Here is a 27,758-nt window from a genome sequence, read left to right as displayed (position 1 = left end):
AAAAAAAAAAAAAAAATTCAGCCTTGGAAATCATATGGGGCAGTTCTACTCTGCCCTATAGGGTCACTATGGGTCAGAATCAACTTGACAGCAGACAACAACAACATATATATATATATATGTACATATATGTATATGGAAACCCTGGTAGCATAGTGGTTAAGATCTACAGCTGCTAACCTAAAAGGTCGGCAGTTCAAATCCACCAGGCGCTCCTTGGAAACCGTATGGGGCAGTTCTACTCTGTCCTATAGGGTCACTATGAGTCGAAATCGACTCAACGGCAACGGGTTTGGCTTTTTTTGGTTTTTATGTATATTTTCTGTTTTATATGTATAGTATACGTATACTATGTATATGTATATGTATATATCTGTCTCACTGGTTTTGCTCCTCTAAAAAGCCAGGCTAAGGCAATTGGCCACTGTGGTAGACTGCAGAATGTGGCCACAAATTCCTTCCATCCCTACATGAACACCCTTTGCAATGTGACACTGTTCCTCCAACCATCAAGAGGTAGAGTCTGTTCCTCTACCCCCCTGAAATGGCCTGGCCCTGTGACTTGTGCTGACCAATAGAATGTGGTGAAAATGACATTTGCAGTATTTGAGCCTAGGCCTCCAGAGACCTTGCATCTTTGGCTTTCACCCTCTTAAAATGCTTCTGCCATATTGTAAAAGAGCCTAGGAGGATGTGACATCATGTGGAGAGGCCACATGGTCAGAGAGATGCTTAGTCATCCCAGCCATCCTCCCAGCTGAAGCTCAGATATGGGCATGGGCCATCCAGAATCAACCAGCTGAGCTGCCACCGAGTGCAGCCACATTAGTGTCTGGGGGAGAGCAGCAGAAGTACTGCTAGGGTAAATTCAAGAATCATGAGAAAAAATAACTCATTGTTGTTTTCAACCACTAAGTTTTAGTGTGGTTTCTTACATGCAATAGATAACAGACAGAAATTATTAAAACATCATGAGGACCAAACAAAACAGATCAAATCACCAGTTGGTGATCTTTTTCAAGTGTGACCCTCTCAAGAACAGGAATCATATCTTCTTGATCTTGGTATCCCCAGTGCCTACCATTGCCAGGTACTTAATACTTAGTAAATCCTTTGTGAACAAATAAATGTGGCTTTATGACAAACTGCACAGCACAGCTGTAGCGTGCTTGAGGAGAGAGCTTTGTCTTACATGCCTTTTTAATCCCAACAGAGGCCAACACTTTTCCACGAAGTTACCATAGACCTTCTAAAGAGAAAAATCATTAACTGAGGAATTAGCAGTACAAATTTAAAAACAGAATGGAATTTTGGATAGCTACTGAACAATTAAGCCAATGAAAATTTTGGTTTTACATCTTGGGAGAACAAGTGAAGATCATCCTGACCAGACACAACTTCATAGAAACAATGGGGAGTCTTGAAAGGAGACAGGAAATGGAGTGTAGCCAAATCCATTCCAAACTGGAAAACCAGCCAAGACTGCTCCGTAGCCAGTAGGGTGATTAAATTAGGAAGAGAGAATTTTCAGAAAGGGGGAAAATAATACAAAAGTAACCCACAATGGAATAGAAACTTATCACTTCTGTGTTGCAAAAACCTTTCATGCTCTATCGCATCACTTACATTAGGGGTAATAAAATGTTACAACACCCAATTGAATCTAAATGCCATGGCATCATTTCATGGCTGGGGGGTGCTAACCAGGCACCACGGCAGACCAAGACCTTAGCCCTCTCTGATCCTTTGTCCTTTGCCAACAGGGGAGACCAGCAGCACATTCTCTCCAAGGGGAGAATCATCCTGAAAGAAGTTAAAAAAAACTGAGTGGGGAAAGGGGCTCACTGGTGGCTAAGAACAAATTTTTACACCTCATCTCCACATTAAAAAAAAAAACAGTTGTCATTGAGCTGATTCTGACTCATGGAGACCCTGTGTATGTCAGATGAATGCTGTGCTCCATACTGTTTTCAGTGGCTGATTTTTTAAAAGTACATTATGCTGCGTGACATAAGTCAATCACAAAAGAACAAATACTGTATAAGACCACTATTACAAAAACACGTGAAAATGTTTCTACACAGAAAGAAACAATCTTTGATGGTTACAAGGGAGGGTAGGGATGGGGAGGGAAAAACACTAACTAGATAGTAGATAAGCGGTAACTTTGGTGAAGGGTAAGACAGTACACAATACTGGGGAAGTCAGCACAGCTTGATCAGGGCAAAGTCATAGAAGCTTCACAGACACATCCAAATGCCCTGAGAGACCAAGCTGCAGGGCTGAGGGCTGAGGACCACAGTCTCGGGAACATCTAGCTCAATTGACATAACATAGTCTATAAAGAAAATGTTCTGCATCCAACTGTGGTGAATAGCAACTTGGGTCTTAAAAGCCTGTGAGCGGCCAAAATCATCTACTGGTCCCATCCCAGCTAGAGTAAAGAAGAATGAAGAAGACTAAAGATACAGGGTAAAGATTAGTTCAAAAGGACTAATGAACCAGAACTACCACAACCTCCACCAGAATGAGCCCAGAACAGCTAGACAGTACATGGCTACCACCACCAACTGCTCTTGCAGGGATCACAACAGCGGGTTCTGGACAGAACGGGAGAAAAATCTAGAACAAAATTCAAATTCACAGACACACCAAAAAAAAAAAAAAAAAGGACTAGGCTTGCCGGCCTGTCAGAAACCCCAAGAGTATGGTTCCCAGGCACCCTTTTAACTTAGTACTAAAGTCACTCCTGAGGTACATCCTTCAGCCAAATGTTAGACAGGTCCATAGGGCCAACAACACACATGACTGTCGTGCTTCATAGTTCAATCATGCATACGAGACTAATGGGCACTCAAGCCCAAAAGCAAAGATGAGAAGGCAGAAAGGGACAAGAAAACTGGATGAATGGTGTGATGGTTAAGATTGTGTGTCAACTTCGTTGGGCCGTGGTTCTCAGTGTTTATATGTGATCACTCCCATGATTGAATCTGCTGTGAGTAGCCAATCAGTTGAAAGGGAGTTTCTTTGGGGGCGTGGCCTGCATCAAATATAAGCAGACATTTTGGCTTTTTGGCTCACTCTGGATCTTGCAGCTGTCTCCTGTTCATCTGACCTGCGGCTCTTGGTACTTGAGCTATCAGCTTATCTGCCCGTTTTCAGATTCGTCATCTGCACAGCCTGTGAGCAAGAGCCCTGCTCTCTGACCTGCTGATCTTGGGTTCACCAGCCCCTGCAGCTACGTGAATCAAGAGAAGCCTCTACTCTGATCCACAGACTTGGGACGTTCCAGCCTCTACAATCGCATGAGCCACTTCTTTGATATAAATATTTCTCTCTATGTATATTTATACACTTTACTGGTTTTGCTTCTCTAGAGAACCCAGCCTAAGACAAATGGAAACAGGGAAACCGGAGTGGAGAAGGGGAGAGTATTGACACATCTCAGGGTTGGCAACCAATGTCACAAAACAATTTGCGTATTAACTGTTTAATGAGAAACTAATTCGCTCTATGAACTTTCATCTAAATCACAATTTTTTAAATAAGTAGATGACCAGGGCTTTCTTCTGAGGTACTTCCAGGGGGACTCTAACCTCCAATGTTTTGGTTAGTAGCTGAGCATGTTAACTATTGCACCACCCAGGGACTTCACCTGATGTACTGGTATGTACAAAATATATATATCATTGAATTAATAAAATGATAAAAGAAATATTTATCATCACCATTGTCATCATTTTATTTAAACATGTATTATTTATTTTATGGTTTTTAATTTACGACTCTTGTGTTCAGAGTCCCCTAGGTGATGCAAATGAGTTAATGAATTTGGTTGCTAACTGAAAGACTGAAGGTTCAAGCCTTACAAGAAAGGTCTGGCAATCTACTTCTGACAAAAGCAGCCGTTGAAAACCCTGTGGGGCACAGTCCTACTCTGAAACACATGGGCTCCCCATGAGTCAGAATTGACTCCAGGCTACTGATTCATCTCCACCTGTGCCCAGCCAGTATTCTCCTTTCCCTACTCTACCCTTTAAGGTGGGAATTGGGGGTGAAACTTGGACATCCTATGTTTTTTTCTAACAACGCATTTAGGAGGGCCTCCTTCTACAGGCCACTCTGCACACTGTCTAAACTCTGGGACTGTTAGAATTGGCACTGTCTGGCCTAGTCCAACCCTTTTACTACTTAAGAAGTGAATGATGTCCAACCAGGGGCATCCCAGGGCCTTTGATTAAAAGTCTGAAGTTCAGTCTCTGGCCTGTCTGGCTGCCTTGTTTGAAGGCTGCCTTGGATGTTTACTTTTGACATGATCTCACCCATGAGATAAGGAATTTGCTGCAGTGTCGTGGAAAAGATCACTGGACGTGGAGTTAGCCCTGTCCCTGGTGAGTTTTGTGACCCTAAACATTACTTAAGCCCTTTGTGCCTCAATTTCCCAGGATTATTGGGAGAGGATTAAACGAGATGAGCTATGAAAAGGGATTATTGAGGTGCCTGGGGCACAGTTGGCAATCTGTTGAGCATCGTCTACCTCTGCTGCAGCTGTTCTTATTACTTATCCCTGAGCTTTGGTTTAGGATGGCAGCAAACTTGGAGTTAAACCAGGTAATCCATTGCAGTCAAGTTGATTCTGACTTATAGCGACCCTACAGGACAGAGTAAAACTGCCCTATAGGGTTTCCAAGGAGTGGCTCCTGAGTTCAAACTGCCGAGCTTTTTGTTTAGCAGCCTGAGCTCTTAACTACTGCACCACCAGGGCCCTAAAGTAAACAAAAAAAAAGTAAAACACTCCCCTAATACACATCACAGAAATGGCAGCTGTCATTTACTGTACATGAAGGTACAAGGAGTTATCAAACATCATTTCTGCTCTTTAGGACCTTATGATCTAGTAGGAGAGACAAGGGAAAGTCTCTAAAGATACAATTAACAAAGCAAATCTATGACTCCCCACTGCTGTCGAGCCAATTCCGACTCACAGCGACCATATAGGACAGGGTAGAACTGCCCCACAGGGTTTCCAAGGCTGTAATCTTTATGGAAGCAGACTGCCACATCTTTCTCCCATGGAGCAGCTGGTGGACTTGAACCGTCAACTTTTCAATTAGCAGCCGAGTGTTTTAACCAGTGTGCTACCACGGCTCCTGAATCTATGACTAAAAACCAAGGGCCAAATGGCTGATGATTCTGGAAACCAGTCTGTGACACGTGGTCTTAGAAAACACAGAAAGGATATAGTATGTGAAGGCCACTCAGAAAGAGGACATTTCCTTTTCTAACTGTTGGAAGATTCTCTTCTAACTACTTCAGACCAGCCTCCACGCGCCCCCTTCCCCCTGCCTGCCCACCCTACCCACCACTTTGTTACTACTGCCACCTGGTGTCAACCACCTTCCTAGCACCCCCGGGGGAAGCCCAGGCACTGTCCACTACTTACCCGGAGGCATAGGCAAGCAAGACCTAAAGGCCAGCCAGGGGCCTCTGGGAAGGAAGAGGCCTCCCTTCTCCAGATCTCCCAGCCTGGACCTAAATAGCAACTGCCTGGAAGGAGGGAAGAAAGGAAGCCAAGGGGAATTACTGTCCAGTGAAAACACAGCATCTGAAGTGGGATGCCTGGGACACATCCAAACAGATGCAGAACTATACCACTCCTAGCCCTAGGTCTGAGAGCTTCAGGCGAAAGTCACAGTCACAAAGCTTTCGGATGGCTTACCCATCACTCTACTAGATCTTCAACTTCTCTCTCTTGCTGGGTACTTCCCATCAATACCTAAATATATTCATGCTTTTCCTCATAGCAAAAACAAAAATCTCAACACTCTTCAAGAGATGTGATTAGGTAGTCAATAGACTCTCTCCCAGTTTGGGTTTGTCTGGTGTTTTCTCATGAAGAGGCTGAGGTTCTGGATTTGGGGAATGAATACCACAGAGGTGATGTGAGCTCTTTTCACTGCAGCATATCAGAGGGCACAGAATATCAGTATGGCTTGTTACTGATCAGTGATGTTAACCTTGATCACTTGGGTAAGGTGGTGGTTGCCAGATTTTTCTACTGTAAAGTTTCTGTTTTTCCTTTTCCATACTCTGTTTGTTAGAAGCAAGGCACAGTCCAGACCACACTCAAGGGGAGAGGGATTAAGCTCCACTTCTTCCATATTGGATTCCCTGGGTGGTGCAAATGGTTAGTGCACTTGGCTGCTAACCAAAAGTTGGAAGTTCAAGTTCACTCAGAAGAAAGTCCGGGTGATCTGCTTCCAAAAAATCAGCTATCGAAAACCCTATGAAATACAGTTCTACTCTGACACACAGTCAGCCTGAGTCAGAATTGACAGCAACTGGTTTTTCACCTTATATTATGAGTATATTTTAGGGAAGATATTTTGAGGCTTGCAAACATCCTGTTTCTCCTTAAAGTTTTTGTTTTGTTTTTAATTTTTTCATTGTGCTTGAGGTGAAAGTTTATGGAACAAATTAGTTTCCCCTTCAATAGTTTGTACATAAAGTGTTCCATGCATTGGTGCATTCCCCTCCATATGTCAGCACTCTTCTCATTTCTGCCCTGGGTTCCGTTTCCTTTTTTCCAGATTTTCTACCCCTTCCTGCCTTCTCATCTTTGCTTTCGGGCAGATGTTGTCCTTTTGATCTCGTATAATTGATTGTTCTAAGGAGCATGTTCCTCTCAGGTGTTATTGCTTATTTTATGGTCCTGTCTATTGCTTGGCTGAAAGGTGGTCTCTGGGAATGGCTTCAGTTCCAGGTCAGAAGAGTGTCTTCGGTCCGTAGTTTTGAAAGTTCCTCCAGTGTCTGTCAGACCAGTAAGCCTGGTCTTTTTTGTGAATTTGATTTTTTGTTCCACATTTTTCTCCTGCTCTCTCAGGGGCCCTTGTTGTAATCCCAGTCGGGGTGGTTGGTAGGGGTAGCTGGGCACCATCTAGTTCTTCTGGTCTCAGGGTTGTGTTGTCATTAGAGTTTTACCTGCTTACTCATTAATTGATCTTGGCTGTAGCAATTATCATTAAAAAAAAAAAAAATTTTTTTTTTTAGCAATTATTACTGTGGTGTTCTAATGGTGATTTTCTATTTCCCTCACCCCTTCTACATTTATTAATTAAAATTCGGTGAGGAAGATTTGTCCTTTTTTTCCCCCTTTTAGTTAGTTATTCAATTGTTTATTTATGTCAGCGAACTCAGATAATTATTTTATTCTTTGGATTATAACCAAATGCTATCTTTATTTGTTGTTGTTGTTAAGTGCTATCAAGTTAATTTTCAACTTATAGCCACCCCAGGTGACAGAGTAGAACTGCCCTATTGGGTTTTCTTGGCTTTAATCTTTACAGAAGCAAATAGGTCTTTCTCCAGTGGAGCAGCTGGATGGATTCAAACTGCTGACCTTTTTGTTAGCAGCCCAGCACTTAACCATTGTGCCATCAGAGCTCCTTTATCTTTATATGTTGTTATTCAAATTGTTCTAGCTTTGGCCATTTGGCAGGCTTTTAGATTGGCTCCTATGTCCTTTTGACATGCTCTTTTTTTGTTTGTTTGTTTTGTTTTAAAGTGCTTTCTTACTTCCTGGCACTGCAAGATTTTCCAGAATCACCTTGTATTTTCCCTGCCCCAGCCCTAAAACAAGCCATTTCTCCAAGGAACTCTGATTCTTTTTATTGTAGGATGGTATTAGAAACTAAGATGTACGTGTGCTCATTGCTAGTGGGGTGTCACTGATTTTAGGCCCTCTCAGCAGACAAAAAAAAAAAAAAAAAATTGTTTGTTTTTTTTTTTTACAGCAGACAAACTCAAACTCATTGATTTTGAGTCAATTCCAACTCATAGTGACCCTATAGGACAGAGTAGAACCCACCGAAGGAGCAGTTTTGGTAGACTCAAACCGCAGAACTTTTGGTTAGCAGATGGACCTTGGTGGCATAGTGGTTAAGAGCTATGGCTGCTAACCAAAAGGTCCGAAGTTTGAATCCACCAGGTGCTCCTCGAAAACCGTACGGAGTAATTCTACGGAGTAATTCTACTGTGTCCTATAGGGTCACTATGAGTCGGAGTCAACTGGGCAGCAACTAACATTGTGAATATCAATTCATTTAAAATAACATCTTATTTCCCCCATAATGGATGGACCCAATAGGTTATCTCAAAACATAGTAGTCCTCCACTACTACAATAGCTACACAAGCAGTGGGAAACACCAAGTTATGTGTCTTTTCTCTGAGGTCCCAAAGCCCCAGCTCTTCCCTCACCATTATACACTGTTCTGTAATTGCCCGTTTATTTGTCTCTGTCCTCCTCTAAATTTTAAATTCCTTGAAGAAAGGGATCATGTTTGTCTCATTCACTTCTCTATCCCCAGTGCCTCTCACAGAGCCTGGCACATAGAAGGAACGAAATCAACGTTTACAGAAGAGGCAGCTAGGGCCCAGCTAGGTCTGATGAAGGTCTTATTGAAGATCACACAGATGGCTGAACCCCATTCCTTTCCCACTGCTCTCTGAGTCGCACCTTAGCTCATCCTATTAGCTGAGTTAAGCAGTAAGTAGAGCCCAGACTACTGTAAAACTCCTGTCTGGTCTCCCCACCACCAGTCTCTCCACACAGCTTCTAAATCTTAAATATCACACACACACACACACACTGCAGATCTTCTGACCAAATGAGTGAGTAATTCCTCATTAGCCACAAAACGCGTCCCATACTCCTTAGCGTGGCCTATTAAAGCATCCCAAGTCTGTTTCCTGCCCACCTATCTGTTCTTGACCTCATATAATTTAACCCCCAGGTATGACCCCCCTCTCTCATCCTTATCTTGTTTACCCAGAAAACTCTCACTTCTTCTTTAAGACCTTGTTCAAAATCACCTCCCTTTATGAAATATTCTTTGACTCTTACCCTGGACTCTGTTCAGTGTTTCCATAGCAACATATCATTTCTGCCTCTCAGACAGTTCCAACCATCTCACACTGATCTTTAGACAGGAAGGTCTCTCCCACTAGTGACTGGATTGTCAGCTCCTCCACGGCAAGGCCCCAGTACAATATCCGTGTACCAAATGCCTAGCACAGGGCTGGGCAGGAGCAGAAGCCCTGGAGAACTTTATGGGGAGCTGACTTAGTAAACAGTCACACACTGAGGCAACTAAAACCAGCTCCCCAAAAAAGCAGCCAAACCCCTGTGTCCTTCCCGTGTTTGGAATTTCCAGGAAGCACACAAGATGCCTACTTCTCTGAGCCTTGTTCTCTACAACAACTTAGAAAGCACAGTAGTGGGTTCCAAGGCTTTAGTGGAACCAGCTGCAAGCAAATCCCACCACACAACTGGAAGGCTACCCAATGTGCCCCTTCCCAGGCCTTTTGCAGCTGTTCCTGCAATTGGGCTTCAGGCTGCCACTGAGACCCTTCTCAGATTACCTAAGTAGCAAAACAGATTCAGGGGAGGGCAGAGATGAGTTGCTATCAGGAATGTGTATGCTCTTGCCCTTTCCCCAATTTTTCCAGGTGACCCTCCACCCAAGGCTGCCCAGACAAGGCTTGTAAGAAGGGAACAAGAAGTTGCTTTAGAGTTTGGAGTGGAAAGGAGCGATATTTAATTGGCAGGTGACACTAGTTCTCAAGCTTTCCAGTGCTGAAGAATCAACTGAGGTACTCTTTAAAATGCAGATACCTAGGCCCTGCCCCCAGAAAATATGATTGAGTAGGTCAGAGGTTGCCTAGGAATCTACATTTAAACAAAACAAAACACCCTAGTGATTCAGATGCAAGTAATCCTCAGACCACACTTTGAGAAACCTTGGCCAAGAAGGCCTTTTCTGGCACCAACTGATGACCCAGCCCCTTTCTTTTCTCTTTCCCACCTATTGCCCCAGAGAGCCGGGTGTCTGTAGAGGCCTGGGAAGAGACAATGACTTTGGAAGTTCCAGAATGACAACTTGTGCAAGGGCTCCAGGAGGCCGACCCACATCAGGATTCTACTGGAAGAGGAGGTAGGTTTGTACGTATGCTATGGGCCCAGAGGGCAGAACAAGCCCTATGAACAGCGGTCACAATGAAGCAGATGCGGTTTCAACATGAGGAAGGACTTTATGGCAAATCTATTGCATTGTTCCCAGCTGAAGGCCTGTGGTCTAGTGGGAAACTCCCACCACGTCCAGCATGGCTTACAAGGCCTTCCAGAATCCAGCTCCTGCTTCTCTCTCTAGCCTCTCCTCACTACTTCTCACTTCCAGGCTTCACCTACCCCTCCTTGTCCTCCCAAACTGAACCACTCTTAGCTTTCCAAGCATATGAAGCCCTCGAAATCTGTCAGCCTCTCTCACTTGTCTTTCTTCTCCAGGACTTTGCCCACCCTGATCTCTCTGCCTGGCCTGCCCTTCGCCTACTCACAGCTTGGTCAGATCTCAATTGAGCAGTCATTCCTGGAGGTCCCTCTAAGCCCCCACAGATGGATGGATTTCCCCTGTGCTCTGCTTCCTCTGCACCCTGTGTTAAAATTGTCCACTGCCCCCAAAGACCTGACACTCTATCTGTACAATAAATACTGAGTTGAATTGTCGAATTGGAATTCACTGTTTACTTATCAGTTGGCCCCATGATCTAAGAGGTCCTCTAGGGCCTACTGGCTGGCAGTTAGTAGCTGCTCAATAAATACCTGACAATGAATGAGAAGTGATTCTCTGGCAGAAGATGAAACGATCTACCTTGGGAAGCAGTGAAGCCTCATCACTGTAGCTCTGCGTTCATGCAGAGGCTGACCCACCCCCTATTAGGGATCTTGGAAGGGGAGCTGAAGAATTCTGAGAGTGACAGATGAGCCCCAGAATCCCTTCTGACCTGAAGATTACAGTGTAAGGGCTCTAATAGGGGAGAGACGAGGGTTTTGACTGCTTTGCAAAGCAGCCAAGGCCCAGGAAGCTGATCCCTTGATGTCAGTTTGCTCTGTAGCAGTTTGTATTCAGGAAGATAAAGAAAATTTATTGGAAAGCTGCAGCTTACCAGGGGGGTCACCCTGGTTCTCTTGTCCTCCAATCCAGAGCCAGCTTTAGTTACACCCACCTCCGAACTCAAGGGTGTTTGCCAGGCCTGTCTGGACCCACTGGGCAGAGAGATGCCCCACCAGCCTTGAGGTGAGCCAAGTTTCCCAAGTACTAATTCCATGAACATCCTTTGGGTCCAGCCCCCTGCAGCTGAGCTCAGTCCACTTCAGGCTAGTGGCTGTTAGTGCCTACTGTGTGCCAGGCTCCCAGTGAGAAGGGCAGGCAAGCTCTAACTTCCTGCAACCTACTGGGACTTGGCCCCATTGACTGTCAAGATGGAAGACAAACTGGGTTTCCAGGTCAAGCCTGTCAGTGGTGACGGATGGACCAGCTACTTAGAAGGTCAGCATGGGTATGTCTGCAGGATCAGCCAGGAGCTCCTAGAATGTCCTCAGCCCCAGAGCAAGTGGCAGTTGAGCCGCTGAGGAGGCTGCTTGGCGTCCTGGAGACTACTGGTGAAGCATAGAGCTGTCTTCATCATCCCCAAGGGTGGGTGAATGCAGAGTGTAAATGAACCCCTACCGGTTTCCCCCCACCCTCCTCACACGCATACTCCTTGGAGATGAGCCTCAGGAGCCCAGAACTTCTGGGCCAGAATGCCTGAGGGTGGACTGGGGCCAGAAGCCCAGAAGTTTGGTGCTCAACCTACTGTTGATTAGCTGTGTGGCCTTGGGCCAGGCCTGTCCCTCTCTCAGCCTCAGATTCCTCCTATATAAATGAAAGAAAGTGACAAGACCAGTGTTTCCTGGCCTTGGCTATAAGTCAGAATCTGCTGGTGGTGGTAAGAGAAAGGAACTCGAAAAAACACAGATTCTATCCCCAAGCTTTGAAAGGAATCTGAATTCCCAGGGAGGAGAGAATAGAGGCCTTACTCAAGCACTGGCCCCCAGTCCCTCTACAGGGGCTTCAGGCCCCTGGGCCTTAGTTGGGAAGCCTCTGAGGCCTTCACACCCTCCCCAGCCTCCCTGCACCAAGAAGTTTTTTGGGGGTGCAGTGTTCCCAACCACACACTCCTCCTCTTTCCAACCTCTCAGCCTCTGTGAGCCACAGCTAGAATAACCTGCCCCACCCCTCTCTCCAAAGAGCTCTGGAGCCTGAGGCACTAATCAGTGAACAGTTTATTACTCTCCCAGCACAATGGCCTGTACGCAATCTAGACACAGCCTTTCACTCCAGGCAGCCCGGCCTGCGTGCCCAGTCTGTCTCCACCCCCATCCTAGTCCTCCACACTTTCCCTCCCCTACCCCTCCAAGGCAGCACCAGGCCTGGAGGCCACACCTCAGCTGGGGCACGGGAAGAATAGTTGTGGGGAGGGTAGCAAAAGCTGGGGAGAAAGGAACCAGAGTTGGCCCCAAGCTTCTGGAACCACCACCCCAGGAAGAAGGGGAAGTGGGCAGGGCTGGAGCCAGGGGGCTGGGGTTGCCAGACGATGGTTCAGGCAGGAGGCTCTTCTCCAGGAGGTGCAGGGAAGCCACTCAGGTCTCGGCCAATGATCTCACTCACTGTAAAGGAGGGGCAGTTGAAAGACAGGGCTAGAGGTGGGCCCCCTTATTTTCCAGGACTCCCCTCCCCGCCATCCATTCTAGGCAGGTCCCAGTCTAGGATGTCTCTAGGCTCCTTCTCTACTGCCTTCTCTTCCACTGGGCCTCAAGTTTCCCTGGCAGCTCTTGACACCTGCTCCCAATCAGATCTTGCCCAGGTCTCCCAGGCCCTGAACCCAGCTCCTCTCCTGCTGGCTTGGCCTGCAGTGTCAGGGCAGTCAGTGTCAGCAAGGCAGAGGTGGGAGAAGGAGAGACAAAACAGGAAGGCTTCTAGTCACCAGTCCTGACCACAGTCCCCAGGTTTGGGGGAGAGTTGAGGCAAGGAAAACACACTTGACTGCAAGCCCCTGCCCCTCTCGGAAACTCTGTGACTGAAGCCGCAAATTGAGGAAACAGGATTAAATGATCTTGAAAGTACTTCTAGCCCTAAGATTTTGGGCAGAAGGAAGAGGCACAAGAAGGGTCAGGGCAGGTACTCCATGCACCCTTCAAAATTAAGTTAACTGGATTCAGGTGGCCATGAGCACCAAAAACTTGCCTTACGGGACCCTCCAATTGGCCCTGAGAAACCAAGAATGCCCAACCTCTGGGAAGCCAAGCTCCAGTCCACCCAAAAGAGGCCCCCTCAGCAAACATGCAGAGCAACCCCTCACACACTCACACTCATAGATCCCAGTCCCACACCCACCTTCCTCCAGCGTGATACCCTGGATAGGGACACTGTCTCGGAAGCCGCTGCTGTAGCCACCCCTGGATTTCTCCTGCTCCGGATTGCCCTCCCCAGGGCCATAGCCTGGCCCTACCTCGTTGTATCCCTCAGCAGGGGGAGAATGAACACCACTCTGAGAAGGGAAGGGACCTTCAAGAGGTGGGGACGAAGGGAGTGGGGGCTGAAAAGGGGCTGGTGGAGGGAATGGCAACCCTAGAGGAAAAGGGGAGCCCCGCCCTCCATAGGGGTCACTAGGGAAAGGGCGGGGAAGGAAGGAGACTGGAGGTGGCCGGGCACAACCTGTGGTACCCCCAGTGTCAGGGAACATTCGCAGGCCAGGTCTGTAGGATGGCGGGGGCCCAGTCTGGGGGTACAGAGGGGGTGTGCCATAGCTGAAGCCTTCTGACAGATAAGGAGTTTCGTAAGCAGGGTCTTCATGGGGATAGGAGGGGTAAAGGGGTCTGGGTGGTGAGAAGTCCATGTCAGTGCCAAAGGGGGGCCCTGGTGCTGAGGAGAAGCCCCGGAGAGATGAATCCGGAAGAGGCTCCTCCTTGAAGATCACTGGGTATTTGAGGAAACAGAAGGGCATGCTGGTGAGAGGGCTGGCTGTGTCCCCACTGCACACCTTCCAACAACCTGACCTTTCCATCCCCAGATTTCATCTATCCCTTGGCCCCACAATGGGGTCACTCCTTCCCTCTGCCCCTGCCTTAGGTCCCCATATCCCTATAACCCCACCACGGGCTATTCTAGAGCGCACCAGGAAGGAACTTGAAACTCTGAGTGGGGCTGCGCTTCCTCCGCCCATTGGAGACATAAAAGTAGACCTGGACTGGTCGGGACACCCTCTTGTTGCTGTACTCAGGGACTGTCAGGGTCAGCGTCACCTGGAAAAGAGCAGAGGATGAGGCAGGGAGCCCTCAGGTATCTAGGATCAGCCCAGCCCTTCCAAGGATACTAACGGCACCTCCTGGCTTTTTTCCATTTGCCAAGAGTCAAAGGTCATTCCCTAGATATCACCTGCTTCCAGAGTGGCCAGACTGCCTCCCTCAGAAAAGAATATGTAGCGTCTGGAGTCCACTCCCATGGGTAAGGGTATTCAGTTCAAAATTTTCTGACCTCCCCCACAGCCCACCCCCCAGCATGGGTGCCCTAACAACACTGGTACCTCATTGCTTTGCAACCGGTTCACCGTGGCCTCCTCCTCCCATTGCAGCTTTCCATCTGTGCAGGTGGAACAAAGAGCTCCAACCCAACTCTGGGGCCCCTGCCCCTGCCCCAGTCCCCTGCCATTTCTCCTCTTACTGGAGCCACAGCGGATTCAGAAGACCCTTCAAAGACCTGGCACACAGAAGGGCCCATTGCACATTTACTCAACTGAAGGGAAGAGGCAGGGTTTCAAACTGTCCCCATACTGTGGTCCCACACAAATCATGTAAGGGGCCGTAGAGCAGCAAACTGAGACCAAGGGCAATGGCAGGGCCAGCCCAGGGCCAGAGAGAGTAAATGGTAGAAGCAACTCTCAAACTCTCCCATTCAACTCCAAACATCCACCCCGTGATAGTTGTGGGGAGAAGAATGAAGGATAGGTAAGGCTCTTAGCTTGAGGGAAACCAGTGAGATCCTCAAGTGTCATGACCTAGAGCCTCAGAATCTGCTCCAACATGGTTCCAGGGTACTAAACTTGGGTATAGGAGCTATGGCCCTTGGTGGGCAGTGTTGAGGGAGGGCAAAGGCCTCAGGTGGGCAGGTGCAGGTGGGAGCCTCAGTCTTCCCCTTCTGTACCCCTGCAGCTTTATCCTTGGTACCTGACAGGCTGTTGTAATCACAGCTGGGCACAAGTTCTGTGCTACCAGGCCCATAGCTTAGATGAGGAGGGGCTCAGGGCGGGGCTGTGAGGGAAGGAAGGAACTTGAAACCCTGGGTAGGGCTACACTTCCTCCACCCGTTGGAGACATAAAAATAAACCTGAACTGGCCAGGACACTTGCCTCTCTGCCCTTTTCCTTATATACCCAATCCACATGGGGGTAAATTATCTCAAAGCTGACTCCTCTTTTAACAAGTAGAATGTATTTCTTACATTTGTTCAACATTCTCATGTTTTAGATGGCTGTCACACATGTCTCCCCGTGGGAAGCAGACAGCTCAATAGGAAGGGCAGTCTATCTTTCCCATTTTATAGATAAGGAAACTGAAGCTCAACTAGTTTGTGACAGTGCCAGGGATCTCCCACCTACCGGTTCCAAGCTCTTCCTGACTCCCTCCCCTTCTTTTCCCTCCTTTCTCCTCCTCTCCCCAGGGAGAACTCACCAGGGCCCCTCTCAATGAACACCACCTTGGAGTCTGGCAGGAAGTTGGAGCCAGTCAGCACTAGTTCTTCGCCTCCTCTCATGGAGCAGGCACTGGGGCTGTAGGCCTCCACCTGGGGCAGCTCCTGGGCCGAGCGCTGGGCTGCAGAGCAGTGCGGGGAAGAGGCCTGGCTGGGTGGGGTATTGAGGGGAGAGATTCCTCTGCCCCAGCCCCATCCTTGGAATAACTGCCACAGAGCCCTGGGCGCATCCAGGGGCTTCTGGCGTAGCCCTCCTCAAAGGTAGACAGGAAAATCAACAGTATCACTGAGGTCACACCAGGGCTGTAAACCAGCTCATTCTGGTTCAAATCCCCGCTGAGAATTTGCATTTCCACCCCAGATATACTGAATCAGAATCTATAGTTTAACAAGATTCCCAGGTGATCCTTACGCATAATAAATTTTGAGAACCACTGCTCTACTGGTGGCTCTCAGAATTAGTCCCTAACCAGTTCCACCCTGTCCTATAGGGTCGCTGTGAGTCAGAATCGACTCGACGACAGTGGTGGTGGTTTCAGAGGCACTAGCATCACCTGGGAACTTGTTGGAAATGCAAATTCTCAGCGAGGTTTTGAACCAGAACCAATTCTAAGCCCTGCGTCACACAGACCATATAAGAGGCCACATCTGCATCAGAGAGAGGTGAGCGGAGTAGGCCAGGGAATTACCCAGACAAGTACCCAAGGCCACCCAGGGGCGGATGGGGTACAGGGTCACCCTGGGCCAGCCCAAGGACAGAGAGTCTGTGGCAGGGGCCAAACCACAAACCCCTTCCCGCTGGCCATGTTAGAAATGAGAGTTGAGTCCTCTACAGGGCTACACAGGACACTGTGCAGAGCAGATGGACAGACAGACAGACCAGGGAGTAAAGAGACAGAGATGGCACGGGGCCTCTTTGCTCACAGCACTCGATGGGCACCGATGCTGCCTGCACTGAGACGACCTTCCCGCTGCCCTGGGGCACGTGTACCCGGAACACCAGCCGCACTCGAGTGTTCTTGCGTCCGATGTCTGTCTCACCCTTTCGCAGCTCAATGTCTGAATTCCGAAGCTTCAGGATTCCAGCACAGTCAATGCTGAAGGCAAAAAATGGATGGCAAGCCCTCCTAGCTGAAGCCTGAATGGTAAAACAACCCAAAGAGGAAAGCTCCCACCCTCTCTCCAAAGCCCTGAATGATCTCCCAGAGAGCTATGAGAGCTATTTTCTAACCCAGGGATGGCCTCTCCAGAGTGTCCCCCAGCCCCAAATATCCTCTCCTTGATGGTGAAAAGGCCTGAAACCGGCTCTAGGGATGATGCCTCACACTTCTCCCAAGAGGAAGTGGACCTAGCCTAGGCCTGATGGAAAAAAGCTGGTCCTAAAGCCTGCAGACTGAAGAGAAGTTGAACGGGAACTTACTTGGCTGCCATGTTGTTCTCAGGGAGCAGGGTCATCTCCAACACCTTGGTACCACTGACTACAGCTTCATAGCTGGCCGTGGCTACCATCTTGCCCGTGATTCGGTGCACCTGATAGAAAGCATGAGGCCGAAGGTTCCTTTCATCTGCAGTACCAATGAACATCTGTAGGGTCAGTGGCTTCTCACTGTAGCCTAGGAGCTGGCAGAAGGAGACACAGGCCACCCAATTAAAATCCCCACTGATTCGTCTTTCATCCATCCCTGGATTTTGAGTCCACCAGGGGACAGGGATGGTGAAAGATAAAGGATATCCTGGAAGGGATTCCCTGGGGGAACTGGGCACCAGTTGTGGAGAAAATATGGCCTGGAGCTCACGGTGTTATTCTTGGAATAAGGCCGAAACTGGGCTGGAGGAAGGGAGAAGAGCTTCCAAGAGAGACTGGCCCAATTCAACTTAGGAACAACCTAATTCCCAGTGACCTTTGGCCTTAGCATAACCCCTCCCCCACATCTGGCAGGCCACTATTTTTCCAGAGTAGACATGAGGCTAGTGTCCCATGGGATGAGTTGAATTGGAGTGGAAGGACAGAATAATAGAAAGTATATCCGGGTTACTGAAGTGCATCCCTCCTCCCTTAACTCCAGCCCCTCCCAGAGGCTGCTTGCAGGGTCAGAGCTGAGAGAGAGTGTGGGAAAGGGCAGTGCCATGGGTCTGTAGAGCTGGAGTCTGGCTGCAGGGATCTGGGATGGGAGAGGAGAAAGGGTATCAGGCCTGCCCTCTGCCCCTTACCTTGACCACCGGGTGACCACCAGGGGCAGCTTTGACAGCTCCTCGGCTGCCCTCTGTCTCATAGTGGGCCCGGTGGTGGGCTCTAGGCTGCACCTCAATCCTCAGTTCCAGCTGCTCATACTGACTGGGCAGAGGCCAGTCCAGGGGGGGTAAGGCAGAGGTCCTGTGTAGGAGAGAAGAGCACCGATCACCTGTAGCCTTAGACCCCAGTCAGGGCAGCCCTTAGTCTCAGCTCCCCGGATGTGAGGGAGGAGGGTGTGGGTGTGGAAGAGGGAGTCACAGTGGAAATAAAGAAGTACAAAAGCCCAGAAGCTAGGAGAGAGATGGTCATTTGAGATGAGGATGTGGAAGATAACAACAGGCCTGAGGCTGTATTTGGGGGTGGGGTTACCCCAATACAGAGAAACCCTAAACCCAATCTTAATCTCTCAAACCTGGATGGGAAAAGAGAGATAAAGAAGCACGATTTCAGGCTAGAAAAGACCTTAGAGATTAACACCTTTGCTTTACAAATAAAGAAACTGAGATCCAGCGAGTGGAATGGAGGGGACCAAGCAAGCCAAAGAGTGACAGAGCCTTAGCCTGAGGTTGTTCTGCTCCCAGGCCAGCACCCTTTCCATTAGTTGGGGCAGGATAGAGCTCCAGGGAGCCAGGGGGTTACACATGGGCAACTTTTCCTGTGTTCAGCTCCCAGGTACCCTAGGGCAGTGGAGCTCAACAGGTGATTTTGCCCCCCAACCCCCAAGCGATATTTGGCTATGTCTGGAGACATTTCTGATTATCATAACTAAGGAAGGCAGTGCTACTAGCATCTAGTGGATAGAGGCCAGGGATGCCACTAAACGTACTACAATGCCCCAGATAGCCCCTCATAATAAAGAATTATTCTGTTCAAGATATCAATAGAACAGGGTTTGAGAACTCTGCCCTAGGAGAAACCCAGGGGAGACCACGTCAAGCTCTCTTCCCTAGGAAACTTTTCTGGGTGGAGCTAGCTCAGCCTGACATCTCAAAATTTAGGACTATTGAAATGATGGGATTCACTGTGGATGGAAGGGATAGAAGAGCTGCAAGAACTGCCTGTTTTAATATAAATTACACCCACTCCTCAGCTGTCGACTATCTCATTATTCAACATTTCTGAGTTGTTACTCACTAGTGATGTTAACCTTGATCACTTGGGTAAAGTGGTGTTTGCCAGGTTTTTCTACTGTAAAGTTTCTGGTTTTCCCTTTCTATACTCTGTTAGAAGCAAGGCACGGTCCAGACCACACTCAATGGGAGAGAAATTAAGCTCTGCTTCCCACATATTGGATTCCCTGGGTGGTAACAAATGGTTAATGCACTCAGCTGCTAACCAAAAGGTTGGAGGTTCAAGTTCGTTCAGCTGTGCCTCAGAAGAAAGGCCTGGTGATCTGCTTCTTAAAAATCAGCTGTTGATAACCCTATGGAGCTCAGTTCTACTTTGACACACATAGGGTTACAATGAATCAGAATCCACTTCACAGCAATAGGTTTTTCCCCTGATATTATTAGTATATTTGGGGGAAGGTATTATTTTGAGGCTTTGCTGATACTGTATTTGTCTTGCAAATATATGCTAATTTATTCAAATTAGCAGCTGCATTTTAAGCCCCTAGATCAGGCCCTAGAAACCGGGGTGTAGAGAAAGACAACTTCCTACAGGGGAGAAAGTGCAGGACCCACACCTGTCTAGAGCACCAGAGTGGAAGGCTGAAATCCAGCCCATGCTTCATACCTAGCTCCATGCCCAGCCTGGCACCAGGGCCCAGAGCTGGGGCACCCTAGAGGAACAGTGCCTTTACCTAATTGGTCCTCCTAGAATGTGGGACCTTTTTCCAAATTGGTCCACCAAGATATTGCTATTTTGCAAATTGTCTGTCGCTAGAGGCCATGTTTTTTCTAGTTGTCCCTGAAACAGTAGATGGCTTCTGCCCTGCAGGTTGCAAATTCCCTTATGAAAGAAGAGGACACAAAAACACTAGGACCTTCCTTCAGACCCATCCCTTGACCCTCCTGCTCTCCTGAGGCGATGGCTGAGTGTCAGGGGACCCTCACCTGAAGATAGGACTATGTCCCCCAATCCGGGCCTTGGACCAAGCGAGTGGGGACGGCACCGCCAGGTAGTCCATGCCAGCCACCTCCTTCCTGGAGCCCCCTGGAGGAGCTGCAGCCTCCTCCGCTCCTGATGGCAGCTTCCCATTGCACGGAGAAGGCTCCTCAGACCGAGGCAAGACCACGGCCTGCTCGCTGGAAGTCCGTCTGGTCTTCTGGGGGATGCTTTCAACCGGTGGGGCCCCCACATAGTCAAATGGACCAGGGGAGCCAGGGTCCCGGGCGAGAGGCAATGGGGGTGGTGGAGGTGGCTCAGGCCCCTCCTCCCCCAGGCTGCCACGGCGGGACAGAGCTGGGGAGGCAGAAGATGGGGTTCCCGAGCTGGAATAGCGCCTCTTGCCACATGGAGAGGCGGGCCGAGGCGAGGCAGGGGTGGGCCCAGGGGCGCTGAGGAGTAGCCAGCTATCCTCAGGCCCCCGGCCGCCTGGGCTGGGACCGTACAGGCTCCAGGGATCTTCCGGGGTCCACGGCCTAGGCGAGGCCCGGGGTGAGGGCAGCGGGGAGCCCAGGCCGAACCGGGAGGCCGCCTCATTTAGCTCTGACTCCACCTCGTCACAGGCCGCATACAGGGCTGCCTCATCCGAGGCGTCCGAGAAGAAGCTCCAAGAGGACAGGCTGCTGCTGCCTGGGCTCGGGCTGAAGAAGGGCCCACCGCTCTGGCCCCCTGCTTCTCGGTAGCCCCCAAAGCCTTCTGGAGGGGGGCAGTCTCTTGGGGAGCTCTCCCCCCAGGCATCGGTGTTGTCCTCCAGTGGGGCAGGCGGATCAGGCGTGGGAGAGATGGAGGTGATGCGAATGCTGGGGCACTCCAGAACCCGGCCTCCCCCTGCCCCCCCAGGCCCTCCGCCAGGCCCCCCAAGCCTCACCGACCGGGCGGGCTGGCTTTCCCAGGTGCCGGGTGAGGGGGCTGGGCGCGGCGGTGGCGAGTGCATGCCAGGCCGAGGGGGTGGAGGCCTGGGAATGCCAATGGGGGAAGCGCCATAGGGAGGTGGCTCCCCCAGGGCGAGACGGCAGCATGGTGGGGCATCCTCTGAGTCCAGTTCTGTGAAAGTGGGAAGGATGGGGGGTAGGAGGGAGACAGAGGAAGGTATGTCACAGGAGATGGGAAGAGAGAGGAGAACTTCAGATGTCTAGGTTCCTTGAATAGCTAGACACCCAAGTCCTGCTAAGCTCCCCCCTCCTCAGCAAGGAGGGATCTCTGAGGAGCCCTTCGAGTCCCAAAGACAAATGCAAAGTTAAACCTCGGGTTGAACCTGAGTCTATCTCAGGCCGGTCAGGCCTTGTCCCACTGCGAGAAACTCATCGCCATAGCCCTCTCCCCCAGGCCCGGGACCTGGGGTACCGGAGGGGGCGGGCCTTAAGGTGAGGGAGGCTAGTCGTCAAGGGTTGGAGCTGAGCCTGGAGGCGTGTTTAGGGAGGCGCTGGTCTGGGCAGGGGGCGACTCACACATGAACCCAATTAGCAGCGGTTCCCAAACCCCCAAACGGCGCTGGCAATAACCCCAGTTGCCATCGTAACCGTGGCCAGGGGAAGGGGGGCTCCAGGGCTGTGGTGACGAGGGCGAGGTGACTCCTCCTTCGCTCCCCCCAATCCGGGGGCGGGGGTGCAGTGGAGGGGGTGCTGCGTGCCGGGCCCGGCGGGAGGGGGGCCGCGGGCAGCGTGGATTCCGTGCGAGCTGCAGCCGCCGCCCCCGGCTCGATCCCCGCCATCTGCCTCTCATTGCGACCAGACGGGAAGGGGGAGGGGCGCCCTGGCGGGGCCAGAGAGTGCCCCCGGCCCTGGGCGTAGAGTCTGCTGGCCCCGGACTCGGTCAGCCAGGGTCTGGCTCCAGAGCCCAACCACCCCTTCCCTCGGCAGCGCCCGAAGCTCTTGCGGACTCGGTGCCCTCCCGCCCCCCATCCCAATGACAGTCGGCCCAGCCGGGAGGCGGCGCGCAGCCAGCGGCACCCCCACCCCAGTCACGACCTAAAAAGGAGAAAGTGGTGCTGGGGCCCCCAGCCTCATCTCCGCAGACCCCCGAAACCCCAAACTCCCATTAATCTCTGACCGTCTCAACCTCCCCAGACTCGCTGCCCTAAATTCCCCGACTCAGGGTCCCCTGGCTCTTCTCTCACTGACCCCAAGACCCCTTCCCAGCCCCGCACTAACCTTCCCCCGACCCCCCCGCGCCCAGCGGGGGAGCCTCCTTTTCCTCCCCGAACACCAGCTTAAATTCCAGCTCCTCATCCTCGCAGCTTGCTGCCCCCATGGATCCGGCCAGAGCCCCCAGGTCCGGGTCTGGGTGGGAGGGGGGAGCTCAGGAGGCCGCTGTGTCTTCACCCGCGGCTCCCTCCCTCCCCTTCTCTGAGACGCCCCCTCCTCCGCCGCTGTCGCCTCCCTCCGGACGCCCCCTCGTTATTATAGAAACTTTTCCAAACTTTTTTCCCCCAAACTTCTTCAAAGCGGCCCCCCCCCAGCCTGTCCCTGATTGGCTGCCGGGGATGCTCCGGCCCCTCCTCCTGGGATGAGATGGGAAAACCACGCGCCCCTTGTCCTCCCCCACTCTCCCTCCCTCTGTCCTCTCCCCATTCCCTCCCCTAAAAAAAAAGAAACAAAAAACTTAATTGGAAAACGGTCCCTCGAGCTTAATAGTAGGACCCTAAATATGCCTATTGGCCCATGTCTGTGACATTCTTTTCCCTCCGCAAGTCCTGCCATCACCAACACCCCCCCCCCCCCTTGGTCTCGCCAATTCGGGGCTCCGGGTCCGAGTTCCTTAAAGGAGCCACATCGTGGGTCACCAGTGTACAGGAGCCAAGGTGGACCCTTCCTTAAGTTCCGAAGGCCTGTGCAGCCAACAACACCTAACAAGGCAGGACCTTCCCCTCTCCTTTCCCCAAGCCCGAGGCTGGCTGCCTTCGGGGTGCCGGGTGGCTCCAGGCTGCTCTGAAGAGGGAAGGGCCATTCCTTCGAAGTCCCTGACCTGAGGCTACCCTGCCTGGGCCTACTGGAGTCCTTAGCCCTGCCAAATCAGCCCCTCCACCTGCTGACTCTTCCCCCCCAAAACGTGAAGGGCATTTAGCCGGCCTAGCAGTCCCAGCCGAAGAAACTTGGGGAACTGTTCAAAGGCCCACGGCCCTGTTGAGCGATAATCCAGGCCGTACTTTGCCTCTGCCCCTGTCCCAGCCACCCAGAGGGGCCATTAATTAGCCTCCACGGGAAGTCCGCTCCCTCCTCCCTAGAACTGTTGTCTGGAATGAATCCCTGATCCCCTGGCATCCCGCTCCAGCTCTCCTGGAAATCCTGGCCAGTTTTACTAGAGTCCCAGAGCCCAAAGACCTGGTGGGCCCCAAAGCTGGACACCTGTCACCTGGGTGGGAGAGGAAGGAAGATTCGGACTGGAATCTCCAGGAAGGGCAGACATTGAGGAGCTCCAGTAGTAGAAGAGGGAATTAAGGACGGGTTACTCGTGACTCGGACTCGGAGGTGATCTCCAGTCTCTAAAACCCTCCAGCTCCCGGTTCGCATCCCCAGCCCCTCCCAAGCCCGGTGCCTAAAGGGTTAAGTAAGCGATGGCTCTCGGGTCAGACGTTTACAAACTGTCGGGAGCTGGGCGGGGACCGCGCCCGTTACTCTAATGAGAAACAGGCTCCTCGGGGCTGGGGGAAGAGAGGGCAGGCCCAGAGGCCCGGAGAGCGGCTGAGCCGAGGCGACTCCCCTCCCTCGCCTCCGGTCCTCTCAGGCCCGCCCAGGGGACCCCCCCACACACCCCCCGGGGACCCCAGTGACGTGCGGAGCTGCCTCAGCTCCGAGCCCAAGGCCGCGACGCAAGAGGGGCGGGAGGAGAGTCCTGGCCGGCGGAGAGAAGAATGTTCCGAGGCGGAGCGGGAAGACCGCCTGGTTTGATTTTTTTTTTTTTTTTTTTTTGCTTCTCCTCAGGTTACATTTCCCTTCCAGCTTCATCTCGGAAATAAAGGAAAGACACACGCCCGGTGGGAGAGCTAGGAACACCCCTCATCAGGCGGCCCGGCTCCACCTAAGAGGCGAATAGACCCCCAAGGGGGCGCTGAAGCAGAGCAAAGGGTGGTGGGAAGCCGGGATTAGACAGACCGCGTAGAGACCCCAAGACCCAGCCCAGCCCTTGTTCCCCCATACACGTTCCCCACCCCGCTCCGCCGCAGCACAAGCAGACGCGCACATTCTTTTCAAATGTCATATTTCCTTTGATCCTGGGCAGCGTTTCTTCATGTGTCTGGCTCAGCTCCTGCCCAGCCAGCCTCCTCCCCCCTCACCCCCTTTTGTGTATTTTCCTGGTGAACCCTCCCCCTCCTGCCAGCATCTGGAAGGCCCAGAGGGCTGGCGTTGGCGCTCATTCCCCCGGTGGCTCTGGTCTGTCCTCCCAGTGACTCGATTTCCCCTCTCTGTGGGTGTTGGATGGAAAAGGGGAGCAGAAGGAAGCGTCGTTGAGTGCAAATTTGGTACAAATGAGCCCGGAGACTGCTCAGAGTGGAGAACTTCTTCGGGGCGGGGGACATCCCCTCGATTCTGAAAGCCTTCCAATCTGTCTGGGCTGCGCAGAAGGATGGAATATACGAATTTTGAAATGCCCTGCCTGGTATTGGAGCCTGGGGAGGAGCGGGTAGTAGTCAGTTTAGGTTGCCCTACAGTTCTGCCCTCTGGCGACCACAAAGACCCAGCCGCCCTTCCTCCCTCGGCGCTTGGCTTATCGCCTCGCTTTGCCTTTGTCCCAGCTCCGCTGCCCCCTAGCGCGCTCACCTGAGCACAGCGCGGATTTCTCGCCTTCGCGTTTGTGGAGCGCTTTACCTCCTACTCTGCACTTTCATTAGCATGATTCAACGGCCTTGTGAGGTGGACGTTATATTTTTTTAATTACACAAGCTGCATTCTCCTTGTAAACAATTCAACACGTACAAAAATATATAGTAAACCTTGCTAGTTCACCATTTTGTAAGCATTTAACCAAAACAAACCCATTGCTGTCAAGTAGATTCTGACTCATAGCGACCCTACAGAACAGAGTAGAATTGCCCCATAAGGTTCCAAGACTGTAATCTTTACGGATGCCGACTCCCACATCTTCCTCCTGGGGAGCAGCTGGTGGGTTTGAACCACTGACTTCTGGGTTGGCACCCCAGCGCTTTAACTGCTGCACTACCAGGGCTCGCTCTTTTATGCATTTACCAGCATATATATGTACACACATTCTCTTTTTATTCATATGAGATCATGCTACAAGTATTTCTCTTGACTTTTTTTTTTTTAACTCCCTCCCCTCCGTCAACAAATGGCTTTGGAAATCTTCCATGTCCGTATAAGGGCATCTGATAATGATGATAAAAAGTGTCCACCTTTTCAGTTGATAAAATGACTTTCACAAAATCAGGCTTATGATCCAGGCCTCCTGGATCCTGGTCCAATGCTAATTCCACTACACCACAGTTCATACAGGAACCTGTCTTAGCCTGGACTCCCCCAAAAAAGCAGAGACTGAGACAAGAATGTAATGTGGGTAGTTTATTGCGGAAAGCAATCACAAGAAACAGAAGGGACTGGGAAGAGTGCTAACTGAACAAGAGGGAAAGCCCATTCAAGGGTGTGTTATTGAGCTGGTCACTACTCTAAGAAATGGGACCTTCTGTGGAACCATGTAGAATATAACTCAAGACACAGAGCAGAAGAACATTTATCCACTGGCTCCCACCCCCAATGGTTAAATGGTTAAAAGTTGCCCCTGGAGTGTTAACTCCCTTACTAAACCAAAAAAAAAAAAAAATGCATTGCCATCAAGTCTACTCCAACCCATGGTGACCGTATGTGTTAACAGAGTAGAACTGCTCCACCAAGTATTCTTGGCTGTAATCTTTACAGAAGCAGATCACCAGGCCTTTCTTCCACAGTGCAGCTGGGTGGGTTCAAATTGCCAATCATTAGATTAGCCAGCAAGTCCAAACCTTTTATACCACCCAGGGACCTTGACTGCAGCAGAAAAAGCCCTTGGGCAAAAGGCAAAATACAGGAGTTATAGCTGGGACTGTGTGCTGCCAGGTGACACCTGAAAGTAATTGGTTGCCATAACAACAGCCGGAGTAAAAAAGTAGATGGAAGTGTATGTGAGGCAGGGTAAAACATGTCCCAACTCACCATAAAGCAATGATCATTTATTATCCCTCACAATTTCTGTGAGAAAGAAATTCAGACACTGTGTAGAGAGGAAGCCTTGTATCTGCTGCACGAGGTCTGGGGAATCAAAAACTGAGGACTGTAATCATTCAGTGTCTGGCAGTTGATGCTGACTGTTGGCTGAGGTTTTAGCAAGGCCATTTAGCTGTATCACCTGCACATGACTGCTCCACTTGATTCAGGCTTCCTTACAACATAGGGTCTGGTGTACGCAGGGTCACTATGAGTTGGAACAGACTCAATGGCACCTAACAACTAACACAACATCAGGCATGCATCAAGAGCCAGAGAGCCAGCCAGAAGCTATATCTTTTTATGACCCAGCCTTGAAAGTCATATTAGTCCTACTCCATCGGTCAGGGTATTCACACACACCTGGTTAGAATCAAGGGGTGAGAACATAGATCGCTCCTCTAGGTAGCAGTCAGTTACACTATAAAAAGATCAAGTGGAATGGGATAAATGCATACATGTAGCCATAAAGATGGCTACCTGTATGCACAATCTGCCATATCGGCTCACCAGATGAGGTTGTAATTTATCTGCAGTTCAACAACTTGCTAGGTTAGTTACTGAATTCAGCTTATAGCTACCTCAGTCTGACCTCTACAGATAGAAAAGAATGCCTGTAGCAGGGCTTGTATTGTCTTTTGGGCTTTGAGGTAGATGTTCTGTATTCTAAGACTTTTATTCTTCCACCTTCAGCTATCCAGTACCATCGGAAGCAAAAATCCAACCCTAACACTCCCACATTCCTCCTCACCTTTGAACACACCAAACCTCATCTAATTTGGCTTTCTGGAATGTGGAAACAGTCTTGTGATGGTTAAGGTTTGTCAGCTTGGCTGGGCCATGATTCTCAGTGGTTTGGCAGTTATGATGTAGTTTGGCAGCTATGTAATGATGTAATCACTTCCATGATAAGATCTGCTATAATGCAATCATTTCCATGATGAGCTCTGCTATGAGCAGCCAATCAGTTGAAAGGATGTTTCCTTGAGGATGTAGCCTACATCCAGTATATATAGACTTTCTGGCAAAACTTGCCTGCTTTTATTTTGCTCTGGATCCTGCATTCAGCTTGTCATCATCTGAACTCTGGTTCTTGGAGCTTGAGCCAGCAGCCTGCCACCTAACCTACCAACCTTGGATTTGTCAGCCTCCACAGTCATGACCCAGCAGCCTGCCAATCTTGGGTTCATCAGCCCCTGTAGCTACATGAGTCAGGAGAAGCCTCCAGGCTGAGGCTTGACTGACAGACTTGGGACTTTCTAGCTTCTATGACCGTGTAAGCCATTTCCTTGATATAAATCTGTCTCTCTCTCTATATATATACTTCTGCAGATATAAATTTAGATATATATATACACATACATGTATATAAGCTTCATTGGCTTTGCTTCTCTAGAGAACCCAGCCTAAGACATTTGGTACCGAGAGTAGTTCTAGAAAAACAAATTATAATGATGAGTTTTCTAAATTGGTTCTCAAGTCTGGCTAGCCATAAAGATGTTGATAACTCTGCTTTCAATAGTAAAGGGGGCACTACTAATCCATAGCATGAGATGGCAATAGAAATACACAAAATATCACCACCAGTAGATCAAGT

At 50.1% G+C, this 27,758-nt stretch overlaps 1 protein-coding gene and 1 long non-coding RNA gene across 3 annotated transcripts in view; one reads left to right on the top strand and one right to left on the bottom strand.

Moving 5' to 3' along the window:
* Positions 1-16,556, top strand: part of LOC126083911 (uncharacterized) — a 33,946-nt gene extending 17,390 nt beyond the window's left edge. Inside the window, exons 3-5 of the long non-coding RNA XR_007518891.1 lie at positions 9,878-9,994; positions 11,042-11,134; positions 15,596-16,556. This is a non-coding gene — a long non-coding RNA (uncharacterized LOC126083911). The remainder of the gene's footprint in view (positions 1-9,877; positions 9,995-11,041; positions 11,135-15,595) is intronic.
* Positions 9,975-22,352, bottom strand: NFATC4 (nuclear factor of activated T cells 4). Of its 2 annotated transcripts, XM_049898009.1 has the most exons (11): positions 22,118-22,352; positions 20,836-21,011; positions 19,916-20,715; positions 17,837-17,999; positions 17,046-17,245; positions 16,550-16,722; positions 15,607-15,747; positions 14,463-14,518; positions 14,055-14,181; positions 13,274-13,855; positions 9,975-12,546 (listed from the first exon to the last, which is right to left on the bottom strand). In XM_049898009.1, the coding sequence occupies exons 1-11, from the start codon at positions 22,215-22,217 to the stop codon at positions 12,479-12,481; spliced, it is 2,586 nt and encodes an 861-aa protein (XP_049753966.1). In that variant the 5' UTR covers positions 22,218-22,352; the 3' UTR covers positions 9,975-12,478. The 2 variants fall into 2 exon arrangements, with proteins under 2 accessions (XP_049753966.1, XP_049753965.1); XM_049898008.1 differs by having other exon boundaries at positions 19,916-21,011.
* Positions 22,353-27,758: the final 5,406 nt, after the last annotated feature.

Source organism: Elephas maximus, chromosome 10, assembly GCF_024166365.1.
Source record: "Elephas maximus indicus isolate mEleMax1 chromosome 10, mEleMax1 primary haplotype, whole genome shotgun sequence".
NCBI lineage: Eukaryota > Metazoa > Chordata > Mammalia > Proboscidea > Elephantidae > Elephas > Elephas maximus.
Note: the sequence above shows the minus strand (reverse complement) of the source record. Positions and strands in the feature narration are given on the sequence as shown.

Coding starts and splice junctions, on each gene's coding strand:
- NFATC4 (XM_049898008.1), bottom strand. CDS start 22,217: ATGGGGGCAGCAAGCTGCGAGGATGAGGAGCTGGAATTTAAGCTGGTG. Junction 17,246..17,836: donor GTGGTCACCCGGTGGTCAAG/GTAAGGGGCAGA, acceptor TCCTTCTGCCAG/CTCCTAGGCTACAGTGAGAA. Junction 12,547..13,273: donor GGGTATCACGCTGGAGGAAG/GTGGGTGTGGGA, acceptor CCTCCTTTACAG/TGAGTGAGATCATTGGCCGA.